The sequence below is a fragment of the Cebidichthys violaceus genome, unplaced genomic scaffold (genome assembly GCF_023349555.1).
Source record: "Cebidichthys violaceus isolate CVI_PGR_0920_01 unplaced genomic scaffold, fCebVio1.0.p SCAF_194, whole genome shotgun sequence".
NCBI classification, from domain to species: domain Eukaryota; kingdom Metazoa; phylum Chordata; class Actinopteri; order Perciformes; family Stichaeidae; genus Cebidichthys; species Cebidichthys violaceus.
In genome coordinates this window covers 15,169-42,839 of record NW_027176366.1, presented here as the reverse complement: position 1 = coordinate 42,839, position 27,671 = coordinate 15,169, and the positions used below count along the sequence as shown (strand labels likewise).

The 27,671-nt window shown below is 45.8% G+C and overlaps 1 protein-coding gene across 1 annotated transcript; it reads right to left on the bottom strand.

Moving 5' to 3' along the window:
• Positions 1–15,452: 15,452 nt before the first annotated feature.
• efnb3b (ephrin-B3b) lies at positions 15,453–22,675 on the bottom strand (the record flags this gene model as incomplete). The annotated part of the gene is made up of 3 exons (XM_068713971.1): positions 15,453–16,042; positions 19,151–19,213; positions 22,583–22,675. Coding segments are annotated over 3 exons (590 nt in total), but the record flags the coding sequence as incomplete, so codon positions are not given.
• Between the last annotated feature and the right edge of the window lie 4,996 nt (positions 22,676–27,671).

The following is a 27,671-nucleotide window of genomic DNA, read 5'->3' as shown; positions in this document are numbered from 1 at the left end:
TATGTATATATATATATATATATATATATATATATATATATATATATATATATATATACATATATTTTATAGACCTGGTCCTATGTCTGTGAAAGTATATACTGTATGTGCCATTTGACAATACATTCTGTATGTGGAAGTATTCTAGTGTGTGCCGTGAATGTAATTTTCTCAAGGAACTGTGTGTGTGTGCATAATGAGTCTGGTAATAAGGTAGCATGTTGGAGCATGTGCCCACTTTAGCGCCACGTGTTTAGTACGTGTACAGATGTGTGTGTGTGTGTGTGTGTGTGTATATATACAGAATCTGCAGGTGTGTCTGTGTAATTATGGAAGTACTTTGTACTTAAGTGTCTGTATAATATGCTCATGTTTTTGCATAATGCATTTGAAAGCACAACAGCACTACACCCTTGCTGCACCCGTGTAGCACGTGTGTACATTCTGACATGTTTGTGTTCACCAACATACAAGTGTATTTGCATGTGGGTTTAGCGTTTAAGTATGCATGTTGTGTGCGTGTTGGTGCAAAATTTGCTGAGTGAATGTAAGTATGTGCAATATGTGCCTCACTGCATGAGTGGGTTCACAGAACACGTGTGTTTTTCCAGCAACAAAGCCGCACATGTGAGCGCGCTGTGTGTGTGTGTGCGTGTTATAATCTGTGCCTTTGGAGACGCTTCACTTCAGTGGTTTCAGTGGTTTTACACATCTCTCTTCCCCATTTAGAGACGCTGGAGTGTTTTTTGACCCCTGTCCATCTCATCCCATCATCGCTGCCCCCATCCCAGGGATAAAATGTCTACCCAGCAGCCAAACTTCTTAACCTGCACCACTTCACAAAACTCTTCTCCCGCTATTACCGACCACTTACCACAGCTCACACACCGGCTCGAAAATCAATACTTTTGCTGAGTGTGTGTGTGTGTGGGTGTGTGTGGGGAGGTGGTGGGGGTTTGACGTCCTCCCAGTTTGCTTTCAAAGCAAAACACCCTATCATTGAACCCCCGTTCCATACACACACACACACACACACACACACACACACACACACACACACTGCATTCAAAGTCTCCACTCAACTACCAACACCCCCGCTCTCTTCCGCCCCTGCAACTGTTCAAACACTCTCTCACACACACACACACACACACACACACACACACACACACACACACACACACACACACACACACACACACACACACACACACACACACACACACACACACACACACACACACACACACACACACACACATTCACGCACCCGCATCCAAAAACAAAGTACGATGAACACCTTTGTCTGCAGCCAGCTGCACGGTGTGTAGTCTAAAATGTGCGTAGTTTGAACACAGGGCATGCACACACACACACACACCACACACACACACACCACACACTCGCACACACACACCACACACTCGCACACACACACACACACACACACACACACAGATAAACTTAATTAGGACTCGGTGAATGTAAAGCATTAACTATACTGATGTCATTGGTACAGTGAGGAGCAGGGCCCCTTTGGTATGCTGGCCACACACACACACTCACATGTCCCGATACTGGGCCTTGTGTTCTGTTTCCTTTGGCAACGGAAGTTCAGTATTTAAGGGTGCTGCTAGACAAAACAAATACCCTCCTGCACTCCTCTGTCTCTCACTCCGTCTCTCGCTCCGTCTTCCTTATGTCTTTCTCTATCCCATCATCTTCCTCTCTCCTCCATAGTCCTCTCATCTAGTTTCAATCTTCATCATTTGTCTTTCTCTGTTTTTCTCCCCCTTACCGTCTTTCTCCCTCTTTCTTCTGGCCTCTCGCGGCCCGGTTCGCACACTAACACGGCTCAGTGCCTCCCTGGACACACACCATTCTCCGCGCTTATTGTTCACACTGACAGCTTTTGTAGTTGGGAGAAAAAGCGACCTCTCCCCTCCTCTTTTCTCCCTCCGTCTCCCAAATTCACCAACTCTCCCCCCCCCTCCTCTCCTCTCCTCTCCTGCCTGCCTGCCTTCACCCCTATACTCCCCTTTACCATAGTCCCGCACCACCACTGCTCCACACACACACACACACACACACACACACACACACACACACACACACACACACACACACACACATTCCACAGGCATAAAGGTCAAAGTGTGCAGCTGCCTCAATAAAGAGATGGGGGAGGGTGAAAGGGGGAGAGATGGAGAGGGAGGAGGGTGAGTCATTCACTTTCCTCCCTTTCTGCAATGGGCAGAAAGAGAGTTAGAGCATGTGGTGGGCTGGGGTGGGGTGGGGGGGGGGGGGTCGTTTTTTTGGCTGGATTAGCAGCGTTTTTAATAGCGCTTGTTGTACCTCTTTCTCACACTCTGTTTACTCTCTTTGGCTGCAGCAGATGTAAACACAAACGGTCGGTTGCAGCTATTTACCGAAGAGGATCCTTGGCCCTGTCTGCTTTGTATTTATGGAGACTAACATGCTGGATCTGCTGTTGGCCAATGGACAAAAGCCTTCACTGCTGGGGGGGGGGTTCAAACTTGGACTGATTTGTGGGGCTGATATTGGCCTTTTTGTGTAATATCAGATAGCAGCCAGCCATGCTATCCACCTCTGATTGGATAAAGACTTCTATCTGACTGCGACTGCTTGAGAACCATCTATGGAAGCTCAATCTCTATGTTGTCTGTGACGTGATCCTGCAGGAGTGATATTTACCGATTATTGAATAGATGATGTGGGACTCTTCTTTTTGAGGAGCAGCTAACGCTAATGGAATTTAATTTGTTGACGTCAATGGAAAAGGCCCAATGCACTACTGACCCATTCTTATTTAGTACGCTCCCCTTTCCCATCCCCACCTTGTTGTGTACAAAACATCTTTTTAGTTTTACACTGTGATATTTCAAATAGTGAGACTGTGGCCAGATCTTATGCTGTACGATACTGAGAATATTCATTTTAACACTGATATTCTCACTGGCCTCCAGCGACCACAACCGTAAACTAGTGTGTTAACAACCGTCCTTCGCTGAACTTTCCTATGTAAAGTTACATAACAAGTGTAACAGAATTATGTAGCAAGCAGAAAGGCGGCGTTGACATTTGGTTTCACACAGAACAAGAACAGCGGCCTCCTGTGTGAAAGTCCTGTTTGTTCCACCAACTCCCCCCCATCTTTCAATAACAGTTGCTCGATACACTACGTCCCTTGTTCCGACCAAATGCACAAATGTCGACATTCAACATTGATGTAAGCGGTTCAGATTTTGTTTGCTGCGTACAAGTGGATGGCAAAGTCCTTCAATCGGAACAGCGTCCAGAACAACTAATCAAACTAATTGCCCTCGTGGGATCCTCTCGATGTGCTGCTACTCAACATCTTCATCAGTGCTCTCCTGGCGTGTCCCAGGTGTTTCGCATCATGTGGCTAATTACATGTCAGAACCCCCCCCCCTTTCCCCCAGTTGCATGACATCAGTTCTGACCCTCCAATCTCTTCATACATGTGCTGCTCCACCAAGGTACAAGACTTATGATCACATTAACATACAGTCCAAAAGGAAAAGGGAAGCAATCTCTCAGTGATGCCAAGGTACAGGCCATTTGGGACCCATTCTACAGTATTTGTCTTAAAATGTTGCGGAAGCCTTTTTAAAAGTCACTTTAATATTCCGACAGGGACAGATAGTGTGTCCGTGGTCGTTTGAAAATGACACATTAACCTTCTTCCTAACTGCCACTCTCACACAATGATTGATATCTTTAATACCCAAAACACAGTGGGGTGCTACTGAAGGTAAAATACATCCCATTTAATATCTTTTTAAAACATGTGGCTGTGGATCACAGTAGTTGTCCAGGGAGTTCCAAAATCAGGGAATGAGCCGGAGCACTGTGAGTAGAGAGAGAGAGAGAGAGAGAGAGAGAGAGAGAGAGAGAGAGAGAGAGAGAGAGAGAGAGAGAGAGAGACTGACATTATGAATAAAATTGTACTCTCACGGACTGCTACTAGCTGGAAAAAGCTAATGGGAGGCTGCCACAGCACAAGTGGTGTGAAATCCTTCTTGATGGATTGAAAAGTGTCTTTAGGGATCCAAAAGCTCGCCTTCTTGAGCATCTCAAAGGGTGTGGTGCTAACCAGGATGACTTTGGCATGATCACATTTAGACTTGACTGAGTGAAAATTAAATCAGATTTCCTTTGAACAGGATTTGCTTTGAACTCTGCCCAGGCATCATTTAGAGAAAGGTCTCATGACACAATTTGATCGTGGAAATGTGTGCAGGTAGAAATCCGCCTCCCGTGGTTAGTCCTAAACTTTGAACTGAACATGAAAAACTTCCCGAGCTCTCCATGCAACCTCTCATCTTGTTATGCACACACTTCCTCGCGGCGATGATGATGCATTAAAGACTTGAAATAGGTGTGACATGCACCAATTGGTATGATGAAAACGGTTCTGTATCTTGCATGTCGCACACGTCTTTGCAAAACAGAGAGCCTTTCATTGCTAATTAGTTTGGCTCTACAGTACATAAAGTTCCAGCACATTCCTATCAAATTCCTGGGATACTTGAAATGAAATACAGTTCAGATACGGAGGCTGATTCTGATACAGAAGTTCTGTCTTTTCCCCCCGTCCTCTGCAGGGAGGTCAAGAGTCAGGTTCTGCTACAGAACACTGTACCCAGCTGGCAGAGATTCACATCCAGAACGCTCTGCGAGGGCTATCTGCATATTTTTTGCGCTTCAGTTGCTCGAACTATAAGTGAAGATTTTTCATCTCGGTCTTAGAAATGTATGCAAATCAAGTTGTGGCACAAACAAGCCCTCGAAGACGAGCGCGGCTCATCCAGAAAGCCTCCCTTCATCACCAACTGCAAGAGCAAATTGCGTGCTTCAGCTGTTAAGACTAATCCAGCAAGTCTGGCACCCGCACACCCTAAAGCCTCGGCGCAACTGGAGCTTTCTCTGTTCTGATTTGAGATTCTAAGATGGAAAAGTCTCTCCGATGCCTCTACAGCTATTTCTGATGTAAGTTTACGACAACAATGCCATTTTTGTGGAGATCTGGGGAAGATATAATGTAATATGGGTAAGTATTGAAGTGTTGATTCTTCATTATCTCACCTACAAAATACTTACTCAGCATTTACTTATAATTTTTGGAGGATTCTTTGAGGTATTCTCCTCCAATATCCCAATAATGGGAGACTTAATATTTTAATCGCAGAAAGAAATATTGAACTTTTTTTTTTAATCAGCGTCTTTACCTGACAGAATTTTTTTTTTTTTTTACAACATTAAACACTATTAGAGTGTTGGCAGTATGACAGTCAGTGTTGGCTTCAAAGGAATTTTCATTTTAACAACATTTTTTCCAATAGCTCCTTTATAGTAAGGCTTAATAATATCACAAATGTTTATTTTTGTACATCAGATCTTAAACTGCGCTCAATATGCAGTGATTGTTTCATCATTGCTTGACTGACAGTGCCTTGGGCTTTGCGTCCCTTCATATCAATTTCCTGCTTTGAAAGAGTACAGCAGCGGCGTTTGGAGCGATTAGACCAACTACAGGCGTGAATACTTCTCACAGGTTTGTGCAATAGTCATGTAACACTGGGAAAGAAGAGTCTTCACTGTTATCCCTCACCCCAAATATCAAAAATAAAAAGTACTTTATTGTGTCCTCGTCGATCCAATTAATCATAAAAGTGCCACATGTAAATAAAGCGTTTTACTAATATCTCACTGGTCGGTTTGATGGTCATTTAGAAGGTTGTGTAACAACTGCTGCTGTGGTGGCATGTTTACACACATTAGTATTAGAATGCGCCCTTACATCCCTAAAGCTGGCTACTTGTTCCCCACTGGCTGGCTGTTCCACATCTTAGTGGAAGGCCCTGATTACTCACAACAGTCCAAAGGAACACTCATATTAACAGTAACAGTCATTGGTGACCTTACTGTCCCCCCCCCCCCCCCGCATTCAAAGTAGTCTAGAACCGGGCCTGATCAGCAGGGTATATGTTTGTGAACAAAGAACCCACAATCCTTCAGCTGTGGGATCCTTCAACCACCAGACCACCCTGACGCCACATACACAGATTCTTTTGTCAGAAAGCCTCTTCCCTCAGTTTCACAATGAGCTTGAAATCCAAGAGGAGTTTTTAAATAAATGAGGTCCCTGGTAAACTGGCAGATGAAACAATGAGAAGGGTGTTTTGGAAATAAAACTTCGGTTGTGACACACCCGCTCACCAGTATGTAGGGTTTGTTTTGCTGGGTTCGATCAGAATGTCTCCGAGAATGCGGTTTATGTTAAGTCTGCTTGGGTTTGTTTATCTGCTCTGGGTGCCTGTGTGTGAGTGTGGAATGTACTTGTGTACAAGATCTTTGTTGTGCTGCAGTCGTGGATTGTTCTTGTGTGCGAGTTGGAGAAAGTGACGCCTGGAAAAATACTTTCACAGTGTAATCAGTTAGATTAACTGGAGAAAAAAAAAATGAGATTCCTTTTTATTATAAGCAGATTACATTCAATGTTATACCGTTTAAAATCTACACATTCATTCACCTCACTGCAGAAAACAGGTAGAGAGCTTGCCAGACATGCTAAAGTTTTGCAGCTTAAATTGGAGCAGACTAACTTGCTTATGCCTTTGCGGTTGTGATTGTAGTTTTGGAAAGGCAATTTGAAAAGGACAGCACACTTTATATCCAGGAGTACGGCTCTTACAACAGCCTTTTGCACACTACTTCAACATGTGAAGAAGTCCAAAGCATGAGCGGCCTGGTTGACAGGTTATGATTGGACAATCACTGTGCGAGGGAGGGGTTTAGCCAAAGGTCAATTTGATGTCATAACTCTTTGGAGCAGAGTATTATGCTTGAGGCTGTATTATGGCTTGTTCTTTAAAACTATTTGCATAGAGAGGGAAAAGAACAACAAAATGGCAGTCAGGAAAAAATGTTGAGATCTGTCTAACGCAGTGGAGGATCACATTTAGAGGCAACGCTTTTTAATTGAATGCAACCTGCTTTGTTTAGTTCTTGCAGCCAGTTGTGTGTACGCATAATGGTGTGTGCGTGCGTGTGTGTGTGGCAGAAGGAGTGGGGAGATTGGGGGGGAGGGGGGAGGGGGGGTTGTTTGCGTGACAAGCAGAGGCATTACAGAACTTGTGCTTGTCTCCAACAACAAGGGCTGCAGTGGCGCTATCCACTGCGGAATATTAACCAGTTAATCATCTGAAATTAATGTAGTTATATCCTCAAGCCAAACACAGAATGTACAACATGCCCCCCCCCCCACTGTGCAACCAAGCTATTTTCTAACCGTTTTCCCGTCCCTCCCTCTTTCTCTCACTCTCTCCATCAGCTCTGCATTCACAGTTCGCAGCTGCACTTGTCATCAGGCCCGTTATTAACTGCAACATTTTCTCACTCTGAGATGGAGGGAAAGGTACAGAAAGGGAAAGATTCAGTGAGGTGGTGGGGGGGGAGGGGGGGGGAGAGAGGGAGAGAGAGAGAGAGAGGGGGGAGAGAGAGAGAGAGAGAGAGAGAGAGAGAGAGAGAGAGAGAGAGAGAGAGAGAGAGAGAGAGAAAAAAGGACAAAAGACTAGTGAGAGACAGGTGGTGAAAGAGAAGAAAGATTGAGTTAGACTGAGAGCAGAAAATCGTGGCGGGGGATGGGGGGGGGGGGTAATCTTGAGGCACAGAGAAATAGCTGCTAGCATCAGTGCTGTAAAATCATGGATTTCCTACTGATAATTCCTCCTCTGCTGCTGAGCTTTAATTACCCTCTGCCAGAGCTATCTGTGCGCCCCCAGGTCTGGCCACACACAGAAAGGCCTTTGCATCCAATCAAACTGCTTGACCTTTTTAACCCTTCATCCCATCTCCAATCGTGACATGACATTTGAGGTCCGTCAGGTGCGAGCCGCCTCTGCACTCTGTGCGGCTCTCCTCCTCAGGGTGTAAAGGCTCTACACTACATTAATCACAGTGACATTGTAATCACAGCAGCTTTACCCCCGATTCACTATGCAGATTCCTGGGTATATTTCCTTTGATTTAGAGCTCCACACTTCTCCCTCACTCCCCTCTTATCCTTGACCTTCGCTCATTCCCATGGTAACTGCGTCTTACTCGAGGATTGTTATTTGGTAAGTCAAGTGGGCCAATCCTTAGGTTTTAAGTTGCGCATCAGCGGCGAAGCTTTTCAAAATCTAATTTAGGGGATTATCTCTCTATTGATTTCACTTAAAACCGATTCTTTTCTCTTTCCATCCCTCTGCTGCTGTGATAAACTATCAGAGAGGGAAGCGGCGCGCGTGTGCGTTTTCTGCGCGTGCGACGCATCGAGCTTTCCTTCCTCCGCGGAGTTGAAGAGGAGGCTCAGCCGTCTCACTCGGCAAAGCGCGGCGAGCACGCTAGGTTGCGCGTGTTCGTCTTTGTGTGCCGTCGCGCGTGTCGCTCCCAACTTTTTGCCGCCTATCTGCATCTGTCTGCGTGTGTTCATGCGGCGCGCACACACGCGGCTATCATCCTCCGTGGCATTAATATTCATCTGTGTGTGCATTGAGCAGAACAGATTAGCAGGAGTAATGATGAGCATGTAATGATAAGGGGACCGCAGCAGTCCCGATAGTCTAAACAGGCCTCCTTTAAACCCGACTGCAAAGACGCAAGCAAACTCATTACGGCTTAACAGCCATTAGATTAGCATTAGTTCCTCTTTGAAGGGAATATTGCTGCTGGTTTCCATGGATTAGCAGCAGTGGTGAGCCATTCATGGAACATGATCACTATTCCGGTTTGGTATGAGAGTTAGTGATTGGCAGCTACTAGTGTCTTTACTGTAACCCATTTGCTATCGCTATCGAGGGATGGTGGGTTTTTGCAGATTAGTAATCCAAACCAATCATCCAGGTACTCTACAGGTAAAACTAATCAACTACTAACCCACTGGCATTTCGTTTTCTGTTTATAGACATGGCTATGACAACATCATGGGATAAAAATAAGTCAGAAATGATTACTACGAGCTCTATAGTAAGCCTTAAAGGGACAGTTCACCCAAAAGCTTGTAGCGCCACAAACCGAATGCCATCTCTACGGCTGATATCTCCAACACTGGGCAACTCGCACTAAAACAATTTAGATTGATAAATAACACTACGGGTAAGAGACAAAAATATGTATGTTTGATTTTAGAGTGAACTGTCCCTTTAAATGACAAGTTATACACTTGCTATTTAGGAGCTTTACTTTGCTTTGCTGGCCTGGGGTCATTCCTATGTTCCCAGGGTCCTATGTTGTTGATATGAACATTGTAAGAGAATGGTAAGGGCTGTATTTACGTTTCACTGCAAACAAATTAAGAGAGATGGTGGTTTCGAATGCAGTTTAAATGGTTAAAATCTGTTTGCCAACTATGGAGACATCAATGTCTTAAGTAATGAAAACGTCTTGTTTCAAGTAGTATAACATTATAGTATAGTATATAGTCAGTATAGGCTATAAGCTGTAGGTGGGTGATGTCAGCATTTGACCTAGAGAAACATACACTGCTGAGAACATAAAAACCCTTGAAAGGTCTCATTAATGTGTCATCCTAAAAGGAGATTAAGGGGGGAACATAGGACCCTGGGGACACAGATACGCTCCTGGTGGGTTTCACTCATGTAGTACCCTTTTGCATCACTTTGGAGAATGAGACCAGTTTCTGTTCACCGAAAGCGGCAGCTACGGCATGCTCATCTAAAATATATAAACGGGACCGAAGAACGAACAAAGTCTTAGTCATTTCAGGTGCAATGTCAGTTATTTCAATCCGATCATGTCCTAAAGCACAGTCACACAGTCGTTTCCAGTGGCTGTTGTTGATTAGACCTATGGTCAGGTTGCAGATGGGTGGAACTATGCAGGCTTTTATGTGAGGTCAACAAACTGCATGTATGAATATACACGGTAAGGGGCGTACGTTCTCTTTGTTAACAACAGGACTAACAGGAGAGTTAAGTTTGTTCATGACCACAGAGCTCTAATCAGGCAAATGGAAGGCACCTGTGTGAGTGTGCGTTCGCTGTGTGTAGGAGCTTTAATGCTTTCAGTGAGCAATGATGTCACAGTGTTGTATAAATAGGCCTTTTGACATGCAACAGTGGGGAAAGCACAGGTATGAGTAATACAATTTGGAATTGCATTTACCTGCTTCAGTTCCAGGGTCCTGTTGCTGTTCATGCTGGCTCACTGTCTCACTGTCATGGCTTACTGGGACACTTCACTCGAACAGAGCCATCGTTAATGTCATTAGTAACACCTGTGCTTTTTTTTTTCCTGCTCTGACAAGTCAAAATGTCTGCTGGGGAAAAAAAAGCCTACAGACACTGTGGGGAATGACAGGAAATGGTTTAAATTAGCTCCAGCTCTAATTAGAAACTACTTCTCAAATCCAAACCTTAGTCATTGTAAATAACCGGTTTTGTTCACAAGCAGGTTATGATTATGGTTTATGAGTTAGTGGTTAAAAAAAACAACTGCTGTGTATTTAAAAAGGGAAGAGGAGAACGGCTGCAGAAGTCAGTAGTGACAGTGGCTAAAGGTGTTTGGAAGATTAGCAGCAGGTTGCTGGTAAAACGGATGTTTATTGTACTTGGCCTCAGTTACAATGACAGGTTGCCATGGCAGAGGCAGTGACAAGTGTCGACCCGGATCAATAGTGTGGCACTGCATGAGATTACATGCAGACATGTGTTGGTGTTAGTGTAGTTCGGGGTCAGTGGATGTGCGTGTGTGGCATGTGATCTACTCTCACACATCACAGATCAAAGGGTAAAGGCAGCTGCCTGGTCATCTCACCCTAGGCCACCCTGATGGCACACCATGCTCTGGAAGGGCCTTAAAACACACACACACACACACACACACACACACACACACACACAACCGGATGAAACGAATGTTGGAAGGGGCAAAAAACACCAACAGTTACCATAGAAACGTGCCACAAAGCTAGAGAGAGAGAGAGAGAGAGAGAGAGAGAGAGAGAGGGGGAAACGGAGGAGGAAGAGGGGAGTTAGACAGGGAGACAGAATGAAATCAGCTCTGTCAATACGTTGCCAAGCAACACTCAGCACTAACGAAGCCGGGTTTGATAACTTGTTGATAACGCCGGTGGGAGAGCCAGTGTGTGTGTGTGTGTGTGTGTGTGTGTGTGTGTGTGTGTGTGTGTGTGTGAGAAATGGCAGTGTTATTAGCAGAGGCAGTGAATGAGCCCCTGCTGAGACAAGCCCAAAGCAGAGATAAGGGGAGAGACCTTCTATTAAAGGCAGGGTTACTACTGGGCCTCAGGAACACACACACACACACACACACACACACACACACACACACACACACACACACACACACACACACACACAGTAGCAGAACAAAAGACCTCAGCAGTCTCTCACACAATAATGAATGACACAACAGGACCAAAAGAGTGGTGCTTAAACATTTTTGTTTGTTTTTTTTATTCAACCTTTTTTTCCAAACCAGGAATGTACTAGTTTTTTCCTCTCTTTCGAGGTGTGTTTGGGGTGGGAGGTGGGGAGGGAGGGAGGGAGGGAGGAAGGGGTCGCCATGATGAGTAGACAAGGGGTTAAGGAGGAGAGAAGAAGAGGAGGAGAGGACACAAAAAAACCTTCTCAGACAGAGGTGTCCCAAATACAAAGTCTCAACACGTTACATACGAGAGCCACCTCTCTCCGCTGCCTCCGCTTGCTGTCTATTGGCACAAAGAAACACACACTCACACACATGAACACACACACACACACACACACACACACACATACACACTTTCACCGACGGAGAGGTGAGGGAGCTGGGCGGTAGCTGCTTCGTTATTTTTTTTCTCTCTCCCCATAGAAACAGCGCTTTCTTCTTTCTCTTTTCAACATGACAAGCAGTGGCCGTGTCCGCGGTTTCTAGAAAAGCCAACACGTTGAGTCGACCAGTCAAACACAAACAGTGAGAGCCAGAGACACAACTTTGAAATAACATCGACGTGGAAATCAAACAATAGCAGAAGAAAAAAAAACGAAAACTTTGAGTCCAAGAAATACTTGACATTCTGCTGAGAGGGATGGGGGGGGGGGGGGGGGGGAGCGTAATGGGCTGAAAACGGGGCAGTGGCTTCTTCGTCAGAATTGACGCCGTAAAGTCCGAGACGTTTTGTTTTCCCCCTCGCAGGCAGCAGCCATCTTTGAACAAAATACTGTCATTTTGGATTGGAGAGCTCCCAAAGAGTTGCAGAAGTTGTTGAAGAGAGAGAGGAACAGACACTTCATTTGGCTTGGAGGATATTTTAGGTACTCTGAGCATGTTTAAATAGACATAGACTTAACAGCATACATAAAAAAAAAAAAAAAAAAAAACACAAGTTGGCAGTTGTACAAGAAGAAGAATTAGAGGAGTTTTTCTCCTTCATTTCATCTTTGAAATCAATTTAGATACAGTCAAATACAATCCAAACTCATCCATGGTATAAAAACATATCTGAACATCATCTTTGTGTGTTAACCAAATCCATTTCAGACAAATGTGACACTTAAGTATGAAAGATCCTTATACAATGTTAGATACTGATACAAAACACAGTTGAGAAATGTCGTCAGGTCCAGATTTTAACACTGGCTCCACACAGAAAACATGGCTACGTCACTGGAGGCCTTCTGTGTGTGTCTGAAGAAATAAAAAGCTTGAGCCTTTCCACTGCCACCCATTTTACACAAAAGCCATAAACATGTTTGAGCAACACAAAACTGCTTTTTTTTTTTAAACTTTTTTTTTTTTTTTTTAGTATGCACATGTGAACATATTGCACCTCTGAACACAGCTTTGTGTTATTGCCCTCAAGGTTGAGGTGCTGGGCACTGGCGTGTTTGCGTGTTTGTGTGTGTGTGTGTGTGTGTGTGTGTGTGTGTGTGCGTGAGAGCGTGTGAAAGAGTGGAGAAAACACACCGCACACAAACGCTCTTTTCATCCCTCCCGTGTCCATCAGGTCAGTCTCCATCACAGAAATAGAGTCATATGAAAGCAATCAGCGTTTCTGTCGAGTGTGGGTGATCGCGTGTGAGAGAAAGGTAGCGGTGGCGAGGGAGAGAGAATGTATGTCGTTCAATGCAATCAGTAGGCATCTGTGACAGTCATTAAAAGGTGTGAAATCTGTGTGGGATGGTGTGTGTGTGTGTGTGTGTGTGTGTGTGTGTGCCAAAACGAGTGTGGTGACTGCTGGAGGGGTGGGGGGGGGTTCTCTTCTGTGTGTCCGCGGCTAGCAGTGCACTGTGTGTGCCTTTGTAATAAACAGAGGGTGTGTGATGCATTTCAACACAAACGTTGGTGGAAATGAGGAACAAATCCGAAATGTGCCACCTCACGTTGACGTTGTGTGTGAGATGTGTGTGTGTGTGTGTGTGTGTGTTTGTGTGTGTGTGATGAGATCTGTCCTTTCCATGGTTAAAGTTCAAACTCCTCCAAAATTTCAGCTGTTGGTCTGTCGGCTTGAAAACCACTCCGTTCAAAGAAAATGTTTCTCTCCTCTGTCAGCCACTCTTGTCATTTGCTCCCTCCGTCCTTCTTTCCTTGGGATCCTTCATCTCTCACTCCTGCCGCTCCCATCCTCCCCTCAGCTTCTTTTTTCTTTAGTGTGCAATTCCTTCACAGTCTTTTCTTCCCTTGTCTCCCTCCCTCCCTCCTTTTCTTTTTTTTTTTTTAAGTTCTGCATTCAGACGCCGCTTTATTCCTCCTCCCCAGACAGCACTCTCTCTCTCTCTCTCTCTCTCTCTCTCTCTCGCCCTGTTCTTTTCCCTTTATTCTTCTTTTTCATTTCATCCTCTCTCACCCGCCCTCCCCCACCCCCCCGCACTTCCCCACCATCAACCCCCCCACCCCTCACTTCTTTTCACTTCTGCGTTTCAAAAAAAGCGTTTGAAAAAAAAAAAAAAAAACTTTCATAGATGGTTCTACCTCAACACTTCCACAAACGAGGTCTAAACTTCAAAACTACAGCATAGTACAAGGAGCTATAAAAATATACACAGAGTTCAGAGACCCTAGAGGGGGTGGGAGGGGAGGAGAAAAAGGGGGGGAGGGAGTGAATGGGAAAGGGAAGAGAGGAAGAGAGACACAACCTCTGTTCGCCGGGAGAATGAAAAAAAAAGGGATTAAATTAATATACAATGCAAAGGGAAAAGGAAGGAAACAAGGTCGTTCTAAATTGTGAAAAACAAAAACAGCAGATAACAAAATGTCTAGCAACATAAGTGTAGTTTAACAGAGTGGGTAAAAATAATAAAACAATAGAAAACAGGAAAAAAACCATCTAGAAATTATTTACTGGATATTCATATATATAATCTATAAGTGTTGATAGCGATAAAAAATCTCACTTTTTTGATATTCGCTCACTATTTTGTGTTTTGGTATTTAAGACAAGTCTAAAGAACGCACGCGTACGCACAGTCACTCACACACAAAGCGCACACACAAACTGAACCCCACACGCGCATATGCAAACTCATATGCAAAAGTCGCTGTACTGAAGCACACTAACTGCACACACACGTCTAATGTGGAGCAGCAGCGCCATAATTATTATCCAATGTGTATGCACACTCGCACAGTCACACACACACACAAGTTATTAAAATATACAAGATTCTAAGTGTCACCGATTGGTCAGACCTCCTCAGGCTCAGGCCTGGGCCGGGGTCATGTGACCGCCGTCCGGGCTTGCTGATTGGGTGAGTCCGAGGCCCCCTACTTTTCTCAGGAGAAACAATCACAAACAAACTAGAATGCTATTGGTGAGTTAGTGGCAGGGGCCGGTCTCTGGTTGGCTGATGGAGCTCTGAGGGGTGGGGCCGGTGGGCTAGGCAGGTATGGCCTCTGGGAATCAGAGTTCTCCGGCGCTAAGTGGGATCAAGGGTGTAGTTTTTCTTTTGTCAAAGTCCTTTTAATTCTCTATTATTTTTTTTTTTTCTTTTGTAAAACATCACAAGTCCCAAATGCCAGGTCCATCCTCCTAGAAACAAAGTGTGTCGCCACACACACACGAACACACGCTGGCGTTACGGGGGCGACTCTTCAATTCTGCACGGGTGGGTCTCGTTTTGCTCTGAGTTAACAAGAAAGGGGGCTCTCAGAGGCTCTTGCCCATCCGTGAGGGCCTTGTTAAAAAGGGCTATGTACCAATACGACTCTGCCCTTAACACACACTTTGTGGCCCAGTGTGTGAGAATGGGGTGTGGAGGTGGGGGGGGTTATTCAGCTAGGAACACAACTGTGGCCGGGGGGCTCACAGGGCAGTGAGTGTGTGTGTGTGTGTGTGTGTGTGTGTGTGTGTGTGTGTGTGTGTGTGTGTGTGTGTGTGTGTGTGTGTGTGTGGGGGGGGGGGGGGGGGGGGGGGGGCTTATGGGACAATACTGGTAGTATTGAGGGGTTCAGGGTCGAAGCTGTGATGGCGAGCTTTGCTGTGGCTTCATTTGGAGCGGGGGATTGGTTGGTAATGGTCAGAGGGAGGTGGGTGTGTCCAGTCGGCCGGAGCAGCGGCCGTCTCATACTTTGTAGTAGATGTTGGCTGGGCTCTGAGGAGGCATCTCCTGGACGATGTAGACGGGGTGTCCGTAGTCTCCGCTCACCTTCTCGTAGTGCGGGCAGTAGGCCGAGTCCGACGTCCGCAGGGGGATGATGATGTCGCTGGGCTCGGAGCCGTTGTTGTTGGAGCTGCCGAGGCCCCCGCCCCCTCCCCGCTTGGGGCTGGTGAGCGAGGACAGCGACAGCGGCGGGTGGTGGGTGTCCGAGTGCTTGGCGTGCCGCCGCCTGTAGCACACCACGCAGATCACGGCCGTCACCAGCAGGAGGAAGGCCGAGCCCCCGGCCGCCCCGGCGATGAGGGCGATGTTGGAGGGCTGAAGGGGCCCGTTCTCGCCGCCGCCCTCACCCCCGAAGGTGTTGGGCCCTCGGGAGTGGGTGGAGTTCCCCGCTCCGCCTGAAACAAAATCACAACAATCTTACTCCAGTGTCACAGGCTGCTTCCAGTGTTTCCCATTGATTTATACACGCACGTTAATCCCCGCGAATATACCAGAGCAATAACACAGCGTGCTTTCGCAATTTACGTTTTTCATGAGCTTTTAAATAAACATAGCGATGCTTATGGTTCTGTCCCACAATGACATGAGTAATGGTGGTGGTTTAGCGCCGCTAGTGAAGGCTGTGAAGACTCAACCCAGAGGAATGCAGCAAATCTCACAGACGCTCACATGTGGTCTCTTTATTGATGTAATGAAGTGGACAGCAGTGCTTATAAAATAAAGAGGGCTGTCCGTATAGACTCCATGTGCGAGTGTGAGAGTACTGCGCCGCATATATACGCTTGTGGACAGCCTGGCTAAGCCGCAGTGTGTGTCAAGGTAACACTCTATTTCCCTAGCCTTAACAACTGTATTTACTTAGCATTACAGCCAGCCACATGAAGAGAGAGCCTCCCCGTCCTGCTTCTACCACCAGACCACACACTCCGTCTGCCTGCTGGCCGTCTTGCCTGTCTCTCTTTTTATCTGTCTGTCTGATTATCAAGCTGTCTGTCACACTATCTGTCTGTTTGTCAGCCTCTGTCTGTTGTGTGTCTGCCTGAAACCTAAGATCTTCACAGCCTCGGAGCTCACAGTTTTCTCAGCGGGAGGTTGGGTCAGAACTCAGCAGGTGAATGATGGTCTGGACGTGTGTGAGTGTGTGCATCTGTGTGTGCGTGTGTGTTTATGGGGGGGCGGCTAAGGCTCTGGCACCTGGACCGTGTGTATGTGTGTGGCGAACTGGTTAAGGCCGGTAATGCGAGTCGCTGCTATATAGAGCCTTTGGATTGGTCCATCATTATTCTTGGCACACATCCCTTTCTTTTCTCCCTGTCTGTCTCTCTCCTCTGCCTCCTCGCCCTCCCTCGCTCCGTGGTTCTCTCCATCTTCGGGTTATTGCAGCCGTAATGACCCACCTTGCTCTGAGCTCAGCGCCTAGCAACACAAACACACGGACACACACAAGCAGTGCGAGGAAATACGTGCAAAAGCACCTCATCCCCCCCTGCTTGCTCGGCGACCCCCGTTGCGCCGGACCGACTGGGAGCAAAGCGCTAATGCCGGACGTCGATTACGCTCCCCTCTCCTCCTCCCGCTTTCTTCCTCCCTCCATTAACCCAACATCCCTCATTCTCCATCTCCATTATGATCGCCGCCTTTCACCGGCTCTCTTTATTATATCCTCTCCCTTCACCTCTCCTCCTCCGCCTTCTCTTCTCGCTCCCCCTATTTTCCACTTCTCACTCCCTCCTGCGTTTCCTTTTTTCAGGAAGTTCAGACTTTAAACACCTTTTTTTCCCCCCCTTGGTCGCTGTTTTTTTTATTTCATTAGTGAATTTCACCTTGGAGAGAGACATTCAACAGGTCAGAAATGAAAGAACAGGTCAAAGTGATAACATAGTCCTGTCTTTGAGCCAGCTGTACTCCCACTTCTAGTTCTTGAGTAGAATTCTAGTTGGTCTAATATATGTTTTTTTTAACACATTTTTTGGAACTGTTTTATATTGCTACAGAGTCTAGACACTATGATTTCCCACTAAACTGTTGCACAGGATTTATGCAAATTTCAGAAAATGTCAGAATAACGTGTGAATCAGTGCGTGTTTCCATCAACTACCTAAAGGAATACATTAAAGGAGATCTGAGAAGATTAGATAATTAACTCTGACGCATCGTGGCACTTCATTGCTGCTTCCCACATAAGACCTTTTTTTTAATAAATTAATTTCTTCACCTGTGCTCTTTTTATTCGTAGTTTTTAGTTTTGATAAAACATTCAGGTTGTTTGAATTACCATTGCAGTGACCAGTGAGTGAATTAAGGATGTAATGCAAAGCTACCATCGACTCTGTGTCTATGCCAGTTTATTTCACACAAATATTCATATTCCAACCTAAACTGAGTGGGTGGGGTCTAGATTTGAAGCAGTTTAAAATCATTAAATTGCTCACTGCTTGCTAAGCCACACACAGTGCCAGGCTTTAATGTCAGAGCATGAGGTAAAAATAACACCAGCTTTATCCTGCACTGCTCAAATAATAATCTGGTGAAAACTGATGACAAGTTGTTGAGAATAAATGCCAGGATATTGAACCTTAAACTATCCACACCTCCACGCTACAGGCTATTTGTTTGTGTGAGCGTCAAAAATGTGTAAAACCCCTCATTATGTGCTTGATGTAAATCGCTCTTGTAGTGTGTCCAGAGTCATCCGTCTCATAGTACAAACAATGCATCGTATTGTTGCTTCCTTCACACATGCAGTTCTCACCTATGTGAGGTATGGACGAGTGATTGGACAATGTGTGAATGCCCCGATTGACACGTTTGGCGTAGCGCACGTATTCATCACCGAAAGCAAAAATAAAGAGAGGCAGACATGAACACAACTGAGAGCAGATCATTTCTATTCTGCTGAATGACTTTGAGGTGGAGCATGAATCTAGCCTCTCTCCATTTCCATCTCCTTGTTCTATTCCCTTCTCCTCTTTGCTTTTCAATTATTCTTTTCTTTTTCCTCCTTGTGTGCCTCCCACTTCTACCCACCCCGCTCCATCACTCCCCTGTCTCCTCTTCTCGCTTCCCTCATCTTTCCGTAATTCTCATTTCTTTCTGTCTCCCTCTTGACGGAACTATAGAATCCAGGCCACCCAAACTAATGACAATATAACTCTCTGAAATGTCGCCGCCAGTCCAGCCCTCTCTCCTGCTGCCCTCTCCCTCTCTCCTCTTCTCCCCCCTCTCTTTTTACTTCCTTCTCCCAAGGTAGCTATTAGCCATCCATTGCCCGCCTGCAGCACTTAGCTCGGAGGGCCGGGCGCAGAGACCGGGAGGAGAGCGGTATAGAGAGAGAACGGTGTGGAATTAAATAGAGAGATCCACACATGTCACCGCTGCACATTCTCCATCTGTCGCCTCCCTCCCTCTCCCCGCTGCCTCTCCTTTTATCCACCAGTCTTTCCCCTCCATCCATTTTGTGGATGGATCCGCTGTGGATTATCGTCATTTGGTCTCCTGCTTACCTGGGTTTCTGCTGGTGGTGCGTCCTGCTGGCGGCTCCTTCTTCGGGGGCAGCCCATATTGGCCTGTGGAGGAAATAAAAGGTGGAATATGAGCAGGGTGGCAGAATACTAAGACTACAACAGCCGAGGCTCTCGGAATTGGAACCAATAACATCTGCAAAGAGAGAGAGCAAGCCGGAGAGAAGAAACAGAGACGTAAGAGCTGAAATAAGGGCTTTCCTCCCTTCCTTACCCATTATGAGAGAGCACATATTGATTGGGCTTCTATGTGCCGTGTATGAGCACTTTTCCATTTGATTGAATGGGAAAATAAGGAGAGGCCGCTTGTTGTTTTGGCCAGAATTAATTTACACAAGGCCATAACGGCTTGTAATCTGTAGTCGCTAAATCACGCCATCTGTCTAGCAAGCCCTCAGTAATGGTGATGGCATTAAAGTGCGTTTATGTGACACATGCAAACACACACTCACACACACACGCACACACATGCACACGCACACACACACACACACACACACACACACACACACACACACACACACACACACACACACACACACACACACACACACACACAGATGCAGCTAATGTACAAGTGCCACTCCTCACCGCTGAAAGAGATGGTTCAGAAAATAATCATTTTGTTCGCTTCTGAGCCATCTGGCCAACAGTAGGCTGCAAGAATAGGGTTTTATATCGGGATACACGACTACTCAGCGCTGCAGTTTATGCAACATTTTAAAAAGAAAGTCCGTTATTGGTCATTGCGGCAGCAGGGGGAGAGCAAATATGGATATGACCATGGGGGTGCTTATGGATGAAACTGTTCAGTTAAGCCCACACACTGCATTACCCTCCATGCGCACAACTGCTGATTGTGGGTGTGCGTGCACAGCCATCAACCTATACATGCTGACATTTAGAGAAGTGTAAAGCTATTGGCTGCGGCTCCCTCATGGCAGTCAACCAAACACAAGTTAGGGGCGGTGCTGTCTGGATCAATAGAGACTGCTGTGTGGTCGACAGCGGAGGGAGGTTCAGGCTGTGTGTGTGTGTGTGTGTGTGTGTGTGTGTGTGTGTGTGTGTGTGTGTGTGTGACAGAGAGCAAGCAAGATAGATAAAGAATAAAATAAGAGAAGGCAGGTCAATGTATGTGTGTTGGGCAAGGGTACAGGTGTGCGTGTGTGAGTGTGTGTGTGTGTGTGTGTGTTCCTCAGAGTGAAGCAGAGCAGCATATCTCATCAGGGATCACCATGAGGCGACACGCCGCTTATTTAGATGACAAACAACACGGACGTGACCTTTCAGCCACATAGCAGATAAGACAGGAAGACAGAGGAAGAGAGAAAATAACAGAGAGGGGGACTGAGAGGGGAGAGTCGGAAGGAGAGGTGGCAAGCATGCAAAGTGAAAGGGAAGTGATGAGAAATGGGAAAAAGGGAATTTGAAAAGGAAGCAAGCACTGTGCTTCAGTGAAAAGGGGTTAAAAAAAAGGCAGATGCAGAGGGAATAGAGAAGAAGGGAGAGAATGACGACAAACAAAAAGATGTGTGTCTCACTCAGAACTTCAGAGAGTTGTGTAAAAGTGGCAGAGGGGTTTGAACATCAGTGTGTGGGGACGGTAGCGTTTCCATTGCCCGTGTGGTGAAAAAGCAATGGGAAGCGTGTGGTGTTTCTATTGAACTGAGCTGACTGTGCTGATCTTATTGGCTGATAGAGCCACATCAGCGCCACTTGGCTCATTGCAATGTGCACCTACAGCACACAAGGCCTGATAACACGGGAGTGTGTGCGAGCTGTGTGTGTGTGTGTGTGTGTGTGTGTGTGTGTGTGGGGGGGGGGGGGTCGTGTGAAGGACAGGTGCCTATTATGTGTAGGAATGCGCATGTCAGTAAAAATGCTTAAATGGGCCTTTTTTGTTGTTGCTGCTTTTCTGAAAAGCATTGCATGCGAGGGTCATTACCTGTGAACATTTTTTCTTTCCAAACAAATTAGAAGCGTGTGCAGCTACGAGTCATTAAAAACCACTGACTGTGTGCTCGAGCGCCGAATGGAGTCATTTTGTTCCCGCTGGCAGGTCAGCCATGTGGGGAAACGTGTGTGTCCGCTGTGTACGTGTGTGTCCACGCAACCTGCATGCCATGTGCTCATTGTCCTCGCATGTGTGAGCTTAGGTTTATACGTGTAATGTATATCCCGCACACAGATAGGTGAGTTGCAATGTGTGTGTGTGTGTGTGTGTGTGTGTGTGTGTGTGTGTGTGTGTGTGTGTGTGTGTGTGTGTGTGTGTGTGCGTCCAGCATGAGTCAGTAGTAGTTAAAAGGGAGAGGGAGAAGGGAGTCAACAGGGCTCATTAGAGCTGACTGATCCCACACTTCTCTGCTGTTCTCACCACTTAACGAGCCCTAATATGCTCAGAGAGAACACACGCGCACAAAGAAGTGAGTGCGTACGCGGTTTTCCGTTGGTGTGTGTAAGAAAAGAGGGAAGATAAGAGGGATGGTGTAAAAGTGGAAGAGGCTGCATGTCAGATGAGGAATGAGGAATGTGTACCGCTCTGTGCTGTGCAGATGGGAGATGGTGTGAGATGCAGTGGGCCGGAGCCGACAGCTGCAGTCGTACTGCGTGTTAAAGGTATAGTCGTGTTTTGAAGTGGGGTTGTGTGAGGTGCCCCCAAGTTTGGAGAAACAGACCGGAGTACCGGCACAGGAGCAAAGTCATGTACTGCTTGGGACGAGGAAGTGTATGCTATATATAGAATATCTCACTACTGTTATTGTGTGACTTTAGTGAATCTGAACTAACCCTTGAAAACATCAAAGTCACACAATAACACAAACAAACTAACCTATCGAGGCAGTGTTAGACCAGCTACTGCCGTGTTCTGCGAGGTCAAATTTGTGTTTTTACTTTTTTTTAATGAAGCCTGGTTGCTTTGAAGAGAGCATAGCTAACGGCTTCAGTTCCTCGTCTGAAACATAGACTGCACAGCTGTCCGATGTCAAGGTAAAGCAGAAAAAAACATTGTAAATATAGTAAACATTTAAACTGATATTGATTATCCTTAGATGTCTAAAACATGTTTTTTGCTGCTGCCTCCGTCCACAGCGGCACGCTGCTTTGCTCCCCGTGTCGGTACTCCTGCCTTTCTCCAAACTCCATCTACTGTAGGTGTAATACACAGACTATGGACAAGCACCTCATACAACTCCACTTCAAAACAAGCCATTGTGTTTTATGCATGAATATCAATGTGTGTGTGTTATGAGTGAGCGTGTGAGGAAGAATGGTGGACTCCAAGAGTTGTACATATGGGAGAGCTCATGTATGTGTGTGTGTGTGTGTGTGTGTGTGTGTGTGTGTGTGTGTGTGTGTGTGTGTGTGTGAGAGAGAGAGAAAGTAATGTAGGACAAGAGAGTTGACAGGACTTACTCTGCCCCACTTTCAGGACCACCTTCATGCCTTGCGTGGCACACACTCCGCCTCTCATGCTATCCAGGCCTTGACGCGTCCCATCTGACGTAGCTGGAGGGATGGAAACACAAAATTACACAATTAGCCAAGTACCAGACACAAACACACACACACACACACACACACACACACACACACACACAAAAACATCCGTTAAAGCCACGCAAATTCACTTTTGCCCAATCTATAGCCGACACCAACAATAGCCTCTATTCATATGGTCAGCCATTCCGGAGTCAGCGAGTGACATTTGCAGAGGCAGCGATTTAAAACTCCACCAGAAGCTCTGAAATGTCAAACTACGTGGCGGCGGCACTTTAATAAGTCCTCATTTAGCAGTCCACTGGATTCATTAACACCCCCGCCGCGCCGCATGGTCTCAACCGCTTTCAGGCCAGTGCAATTGCTGCTGGGGCTGGGGAAATAGCAGGAGAGGGGGGTAATCTAGAGAGCCATAGACTGACTGATGGAAGAAAAAAAAAGGGGATGGTAATCCAATCAAGACCGCATATAAAATAAAATGAGGCCCCTGAGACACAAAACACTGTGTGTAGCGAGAAACTGGATGAATACAGAGTATGTTGAATGAGTTAAAGCGCCAATGTTTAATACCTCATTACTGTCACTAGTGCTCATGTTTTAATTAAGCAAATTACAAGAATTCTTCGATTTGAAATTGCGAGACTGATGTGTTAATACAGGCAATGAGGGGTTTACCATGCATTTTTTAAAGCTATAAATGCTTTTCTCACACTGGAAAAGAAAAATGCAATGATTCAATCAGAACCGCTAGAGATACAGCGTCACATATCAAATCAGACTCCTAACCTGCTCCGGACTCCAACGCTCTCTAGCGAAGCTATAGGAGGGAGGCCAACGGAGGTCAAGCAGTGCTGGCTAAGTGCACAGGCAAGAGGGCGTGTGGGCATGAATCCCTGTAACACTCAAACACTTCTTCTTACATAAAGCGAATGCATTAAAGATCACTGGTCTGCAGGTCACAGCGGCTGGAGGAGCAGGAGCAGGAGCAGGAGGAGGAGGAGGAGGGAACACAAAGGGAGAATCCGAGTGGTGGGATCAAACAGTAAAAGTGGAGGGATCGAGACATGAAGACACAGAGTGTAAGAAGAGGAGAGGGAAGAGAGGAGGGCGTGAGGGCTGGAGGGATGAGAATCAAAGCTATTTGTACACAAATTTTCACCCATCGCTCCGGCCTTTCGATCACATGAGAAAGAGTTCTCATGTTACAGTGGCTAGTAAAAAAAAGACAGTAAACATATTCTTCTTCCTTCCACCAACCCAACACCCCATCACACACCAACTGTTTCTCCTTAGTTTTCCCTCTACAGCCCCCGGGGCTAACCCTCACCTTGTCTCCTTAAAGAAATATAAAAAAAGAAAAGAAAAATCATTTCAGCCCCTCCACTCAGCTTCAGGCTATAGATTAGCCTGTCTGAAGCGAGGCAGAGAGGGAGAGAGGGAGAGAGGGAGGGAGGTGTGAAAAAGAGGCAGCTTTACTTCTAACACCTCCGTCACTCTCTCTCCCTCCATCTCTGCAGGATGCAGAGTGTGAAAGCAGGAGGAGGAGAGACGCAGGCGGGGGTCAAGGCGAACAGCAGTATGGTGGGGACGCCAGCAGACAGGGACGGATGAGGGGATGTATGAAGAAGTGCTGCAAAAAAGTTCTCTTTCAAGTTCTTCTACTATTTGTTGTGTTATCAACGCATTTTAAATCATAGTATTTTCTTGCATGTGTGAGATCCGTGTCATATGTCCTGTTACACTTATGTAGGAGGAAGATTTAATCTACTTCAATGAAGTTCAAGTGATTGGAAATTAAGTTTGTGCTTAACAAAGTAAGCTCTAGTTGTGTCATTTTGTGGGTTTTTTTAATTTGTATTTCGTTTGGCTGCTCAAATGTCACATTCAACATGTTTTGAAAATTGGGCCTCAAGCAAGAACCACTTTAATGAACCAATATGCTGTTATGTTGCGCTAAACTTAATTAATGACATAATGTGTGTATACAAACCAAATGAATAAATGATTAAATAAATGATTTGAAAAGTATCATCTATCTTAATTATATTAAAGCTAAAAATGCATCTCAGGACTTGGTGGTGAAGATGCCACAGCTCTGATTGGAGGAATGGATGGAGGGTGGAGTCGAGTGGTCTGAGAGAGAAGGGCGGAGGACTATGATTTCTGAAAGTAATAACTCCTGACACACGAGGGAGGACGGCAAGGTGACAGCAGACGAGGGAGGTGAGGAAGATGAGGGCGAGGAGAGGAGGATGAGGCCATGCAGGGAAGCGAGGCGGCGAGACTGATTGCCTGTGACAAGCTGTTGGTGATATGATGGGGACAGGAGACTTTGTGAGACGCTGGAGATGACCCATGCAGAGCCCAGTGGACACAGGGAGGAGGAGGAGGAGGAGGAGGAGGAGGAGGGAGGAAGACAAGATTCATAGAAAGAGGGGAAAGTGGTAGAACAGAGAAAAAGTAGAGCAGTTAAAAACGGAAACTAAGGAAGGAGTTTAAATGACATGATAGATAGCAGAGAGGTAAAAGACTCTAATGTCTCCATTATGGAAAAGTGCAGCAGTAATGGATACAAAGAAGAGGGAGACAGAGAGACTGAGAGCCAAATTGAACCAGGAGAGCCTCCACATGTGGGATTTTGCAAATGCAAGTTATTTTTTTTACATCACAATCAACGGGTCACAAATATCACCAGGGCAATTTTTGTTAAAGCACTGAACCGCATCACAAAAAAATCCTCTTAAATCCATTAAACATGATCCAGGTGCCACTATTTCTGTGAATCTCTATTACACAGGAACAAAGCAGACAAAGAGATCGAAAACATTCCCCGCCACCAAAGTGCTTAACGCTGGAAACGCTGAAAGTAGATATCACCGAATCAAGGTTTGAATTATCACAGAACACCTGTGAAATCCTGATGAGAGACGGGAGATGAGAGCGGGAAAGATGGGGAGATGTAGGAAAGGCCTGCCTCAAATCTTTCCCACCTCACTTTGGGAGGACAGAGAGAGAGAGAGAGAGAGAGAGAGAGAGAGAGAGAGAGAGAGAGAGAAAATAAAGAGTGGGGAGGAGTGTATAGAGCAATTTGGGATGAGATAAGAGGAGAAAGGAGGAAGAGCAGCGAGTGGGAGAAAGAGGGAGACAAGGGCGGGATGAGTAATTGAGACAATGATCAGCAGTGATGGGGGGGATGTGAAGCGCCAGAGGACAGGGGAGAGGAAGGGCGTCGCTCCGCCACCCTCGTTTCGACAGGAAGAACAGGAGGGAGAGGCGGAGGAAGTGGAAAAACGTAATTAATGAAATAATACCGCAGTCAACCTCGATCAGACTGCACAGCGCCGGGGCTCTGCACACAAAAGGGGGGAGGCAGCCGGGCAGGCCAGGGGGAGGAGTGTGTGTGTGTGTGTGTGTGTGTGTGTGTGTGTGTGTGTGTGTGTATCTAGTCAATAGAAAAGACCACAGAGTGGATGAGAGTCTCTCTTTCTTGTTATTACCAAGGTCAGTGCTGGGCCAGGCCTCTTATCCTCGCTGCCGAACGCAAAAAGTGGAATCATAACTCGCATCGTTCCTTCATTCAGGGACTTTAAACCCCCCCCCCCCCCCCCGCCTGACATGCTCCGTGTCGACTGTCACCCGCTGCAGTGGACTATGCAAAGCGACTTCATTTGCATTAAGACGCAGCCCGGACCTCAATGTTTGCCATCCCACTCTATTCCTTCCCCCTCCTGTGGTGTGCTTCGCAGCCCTGGTTATATATTCCACACATGCTGAGTGACAGCCGGCCTCCCGCAGCAAAACACTTGCTCCTGTGTGAGTGATGTGAGTTTGTGTGCGCGCCGATGTTGTTATTTCCATCACGTCCTTCTGTCTACTTTGGGACACGACTCACATTTCGCTTTGCTCAAAAGTCACAAGAAGTGCTGTTTTACTGCCTGATTTCAAGAATCTCTGGTCGAAATGGGATTTTGACATCACACATACACGCATTATAGGTTTTGGTGCAATGTGCTGTTCAAGGAAGTGGAAATGTTTTTTTTTTGGGGGGGGGGGGGGGGGTTTAAACCATAAAATGCGCTGCACCAGGGCTGCATTATCAACCGGGCAAATGTGGGTAGCTTCCCCAGGGTCCGGCAACAACAGGGCCCCCACAAATGAAAACATTGTTGAGGAATATCCACAATAAATGACAGTATCAAAAGTCAAGCGGCTATAACTCGGACATTGTCACTTAATCCTGAGGTCCTGAGGTCTCACTGAGGGTCCCGGTGCCAAAGACAAAGACAAGTCATCAGCCTCAAGCTGGTCTAACGAAACAAAAAAAACAAATGTCATGCACGTTGCTGTACGGTATTATTACACCAATAAAAATAATTACATTTTGTTCTCATTGTCAGAGACCTCATACTTTATAATGAATACATATAAAACATATTTGCATATCTACTTCAAACAGCTGCGTCCTTGTGTTCAGTTAATGCTTAATTCTAGCATCTATTTAGAATACTGACTGGAAATATAATTGAAAGAAATATTTATTTATTTTTACCAGAAGAAAAAAAAATTAGTTTTTGTATTTCTTTTTTTTTAAACATTAAAAGTAGTGACACGTGACATGTATTTATCATGAAAGGCACAACTTGGGGGCAAAAAAATTATAATTAAAATAAAAATTTGTGTTCAATCATTTTCGACACATACTGACGCCTGGTCACTTTTTAAACACGCTAACTATGACGCTGCACTACTGTCGCAGTACCAACACATGCTTAACGTGGTGAATTCAAACTGCAACACTTGGTAAGGTTTAGGAAAGAACATCACGGATGGGCGTAAAATAAGTAAAATGTTATAAGATAAGTAACGCAACATAAGTATGGAAAAAAACATCACAAACATCTCTAACGTGACTCCAAAACAAGTCCTGTGTTTGTTTGAGCCATCCAACTCCCCTCCCTCTTTCTTTATGTTACGTCATCACACTCCCAGAGCGTCTAATCACGAT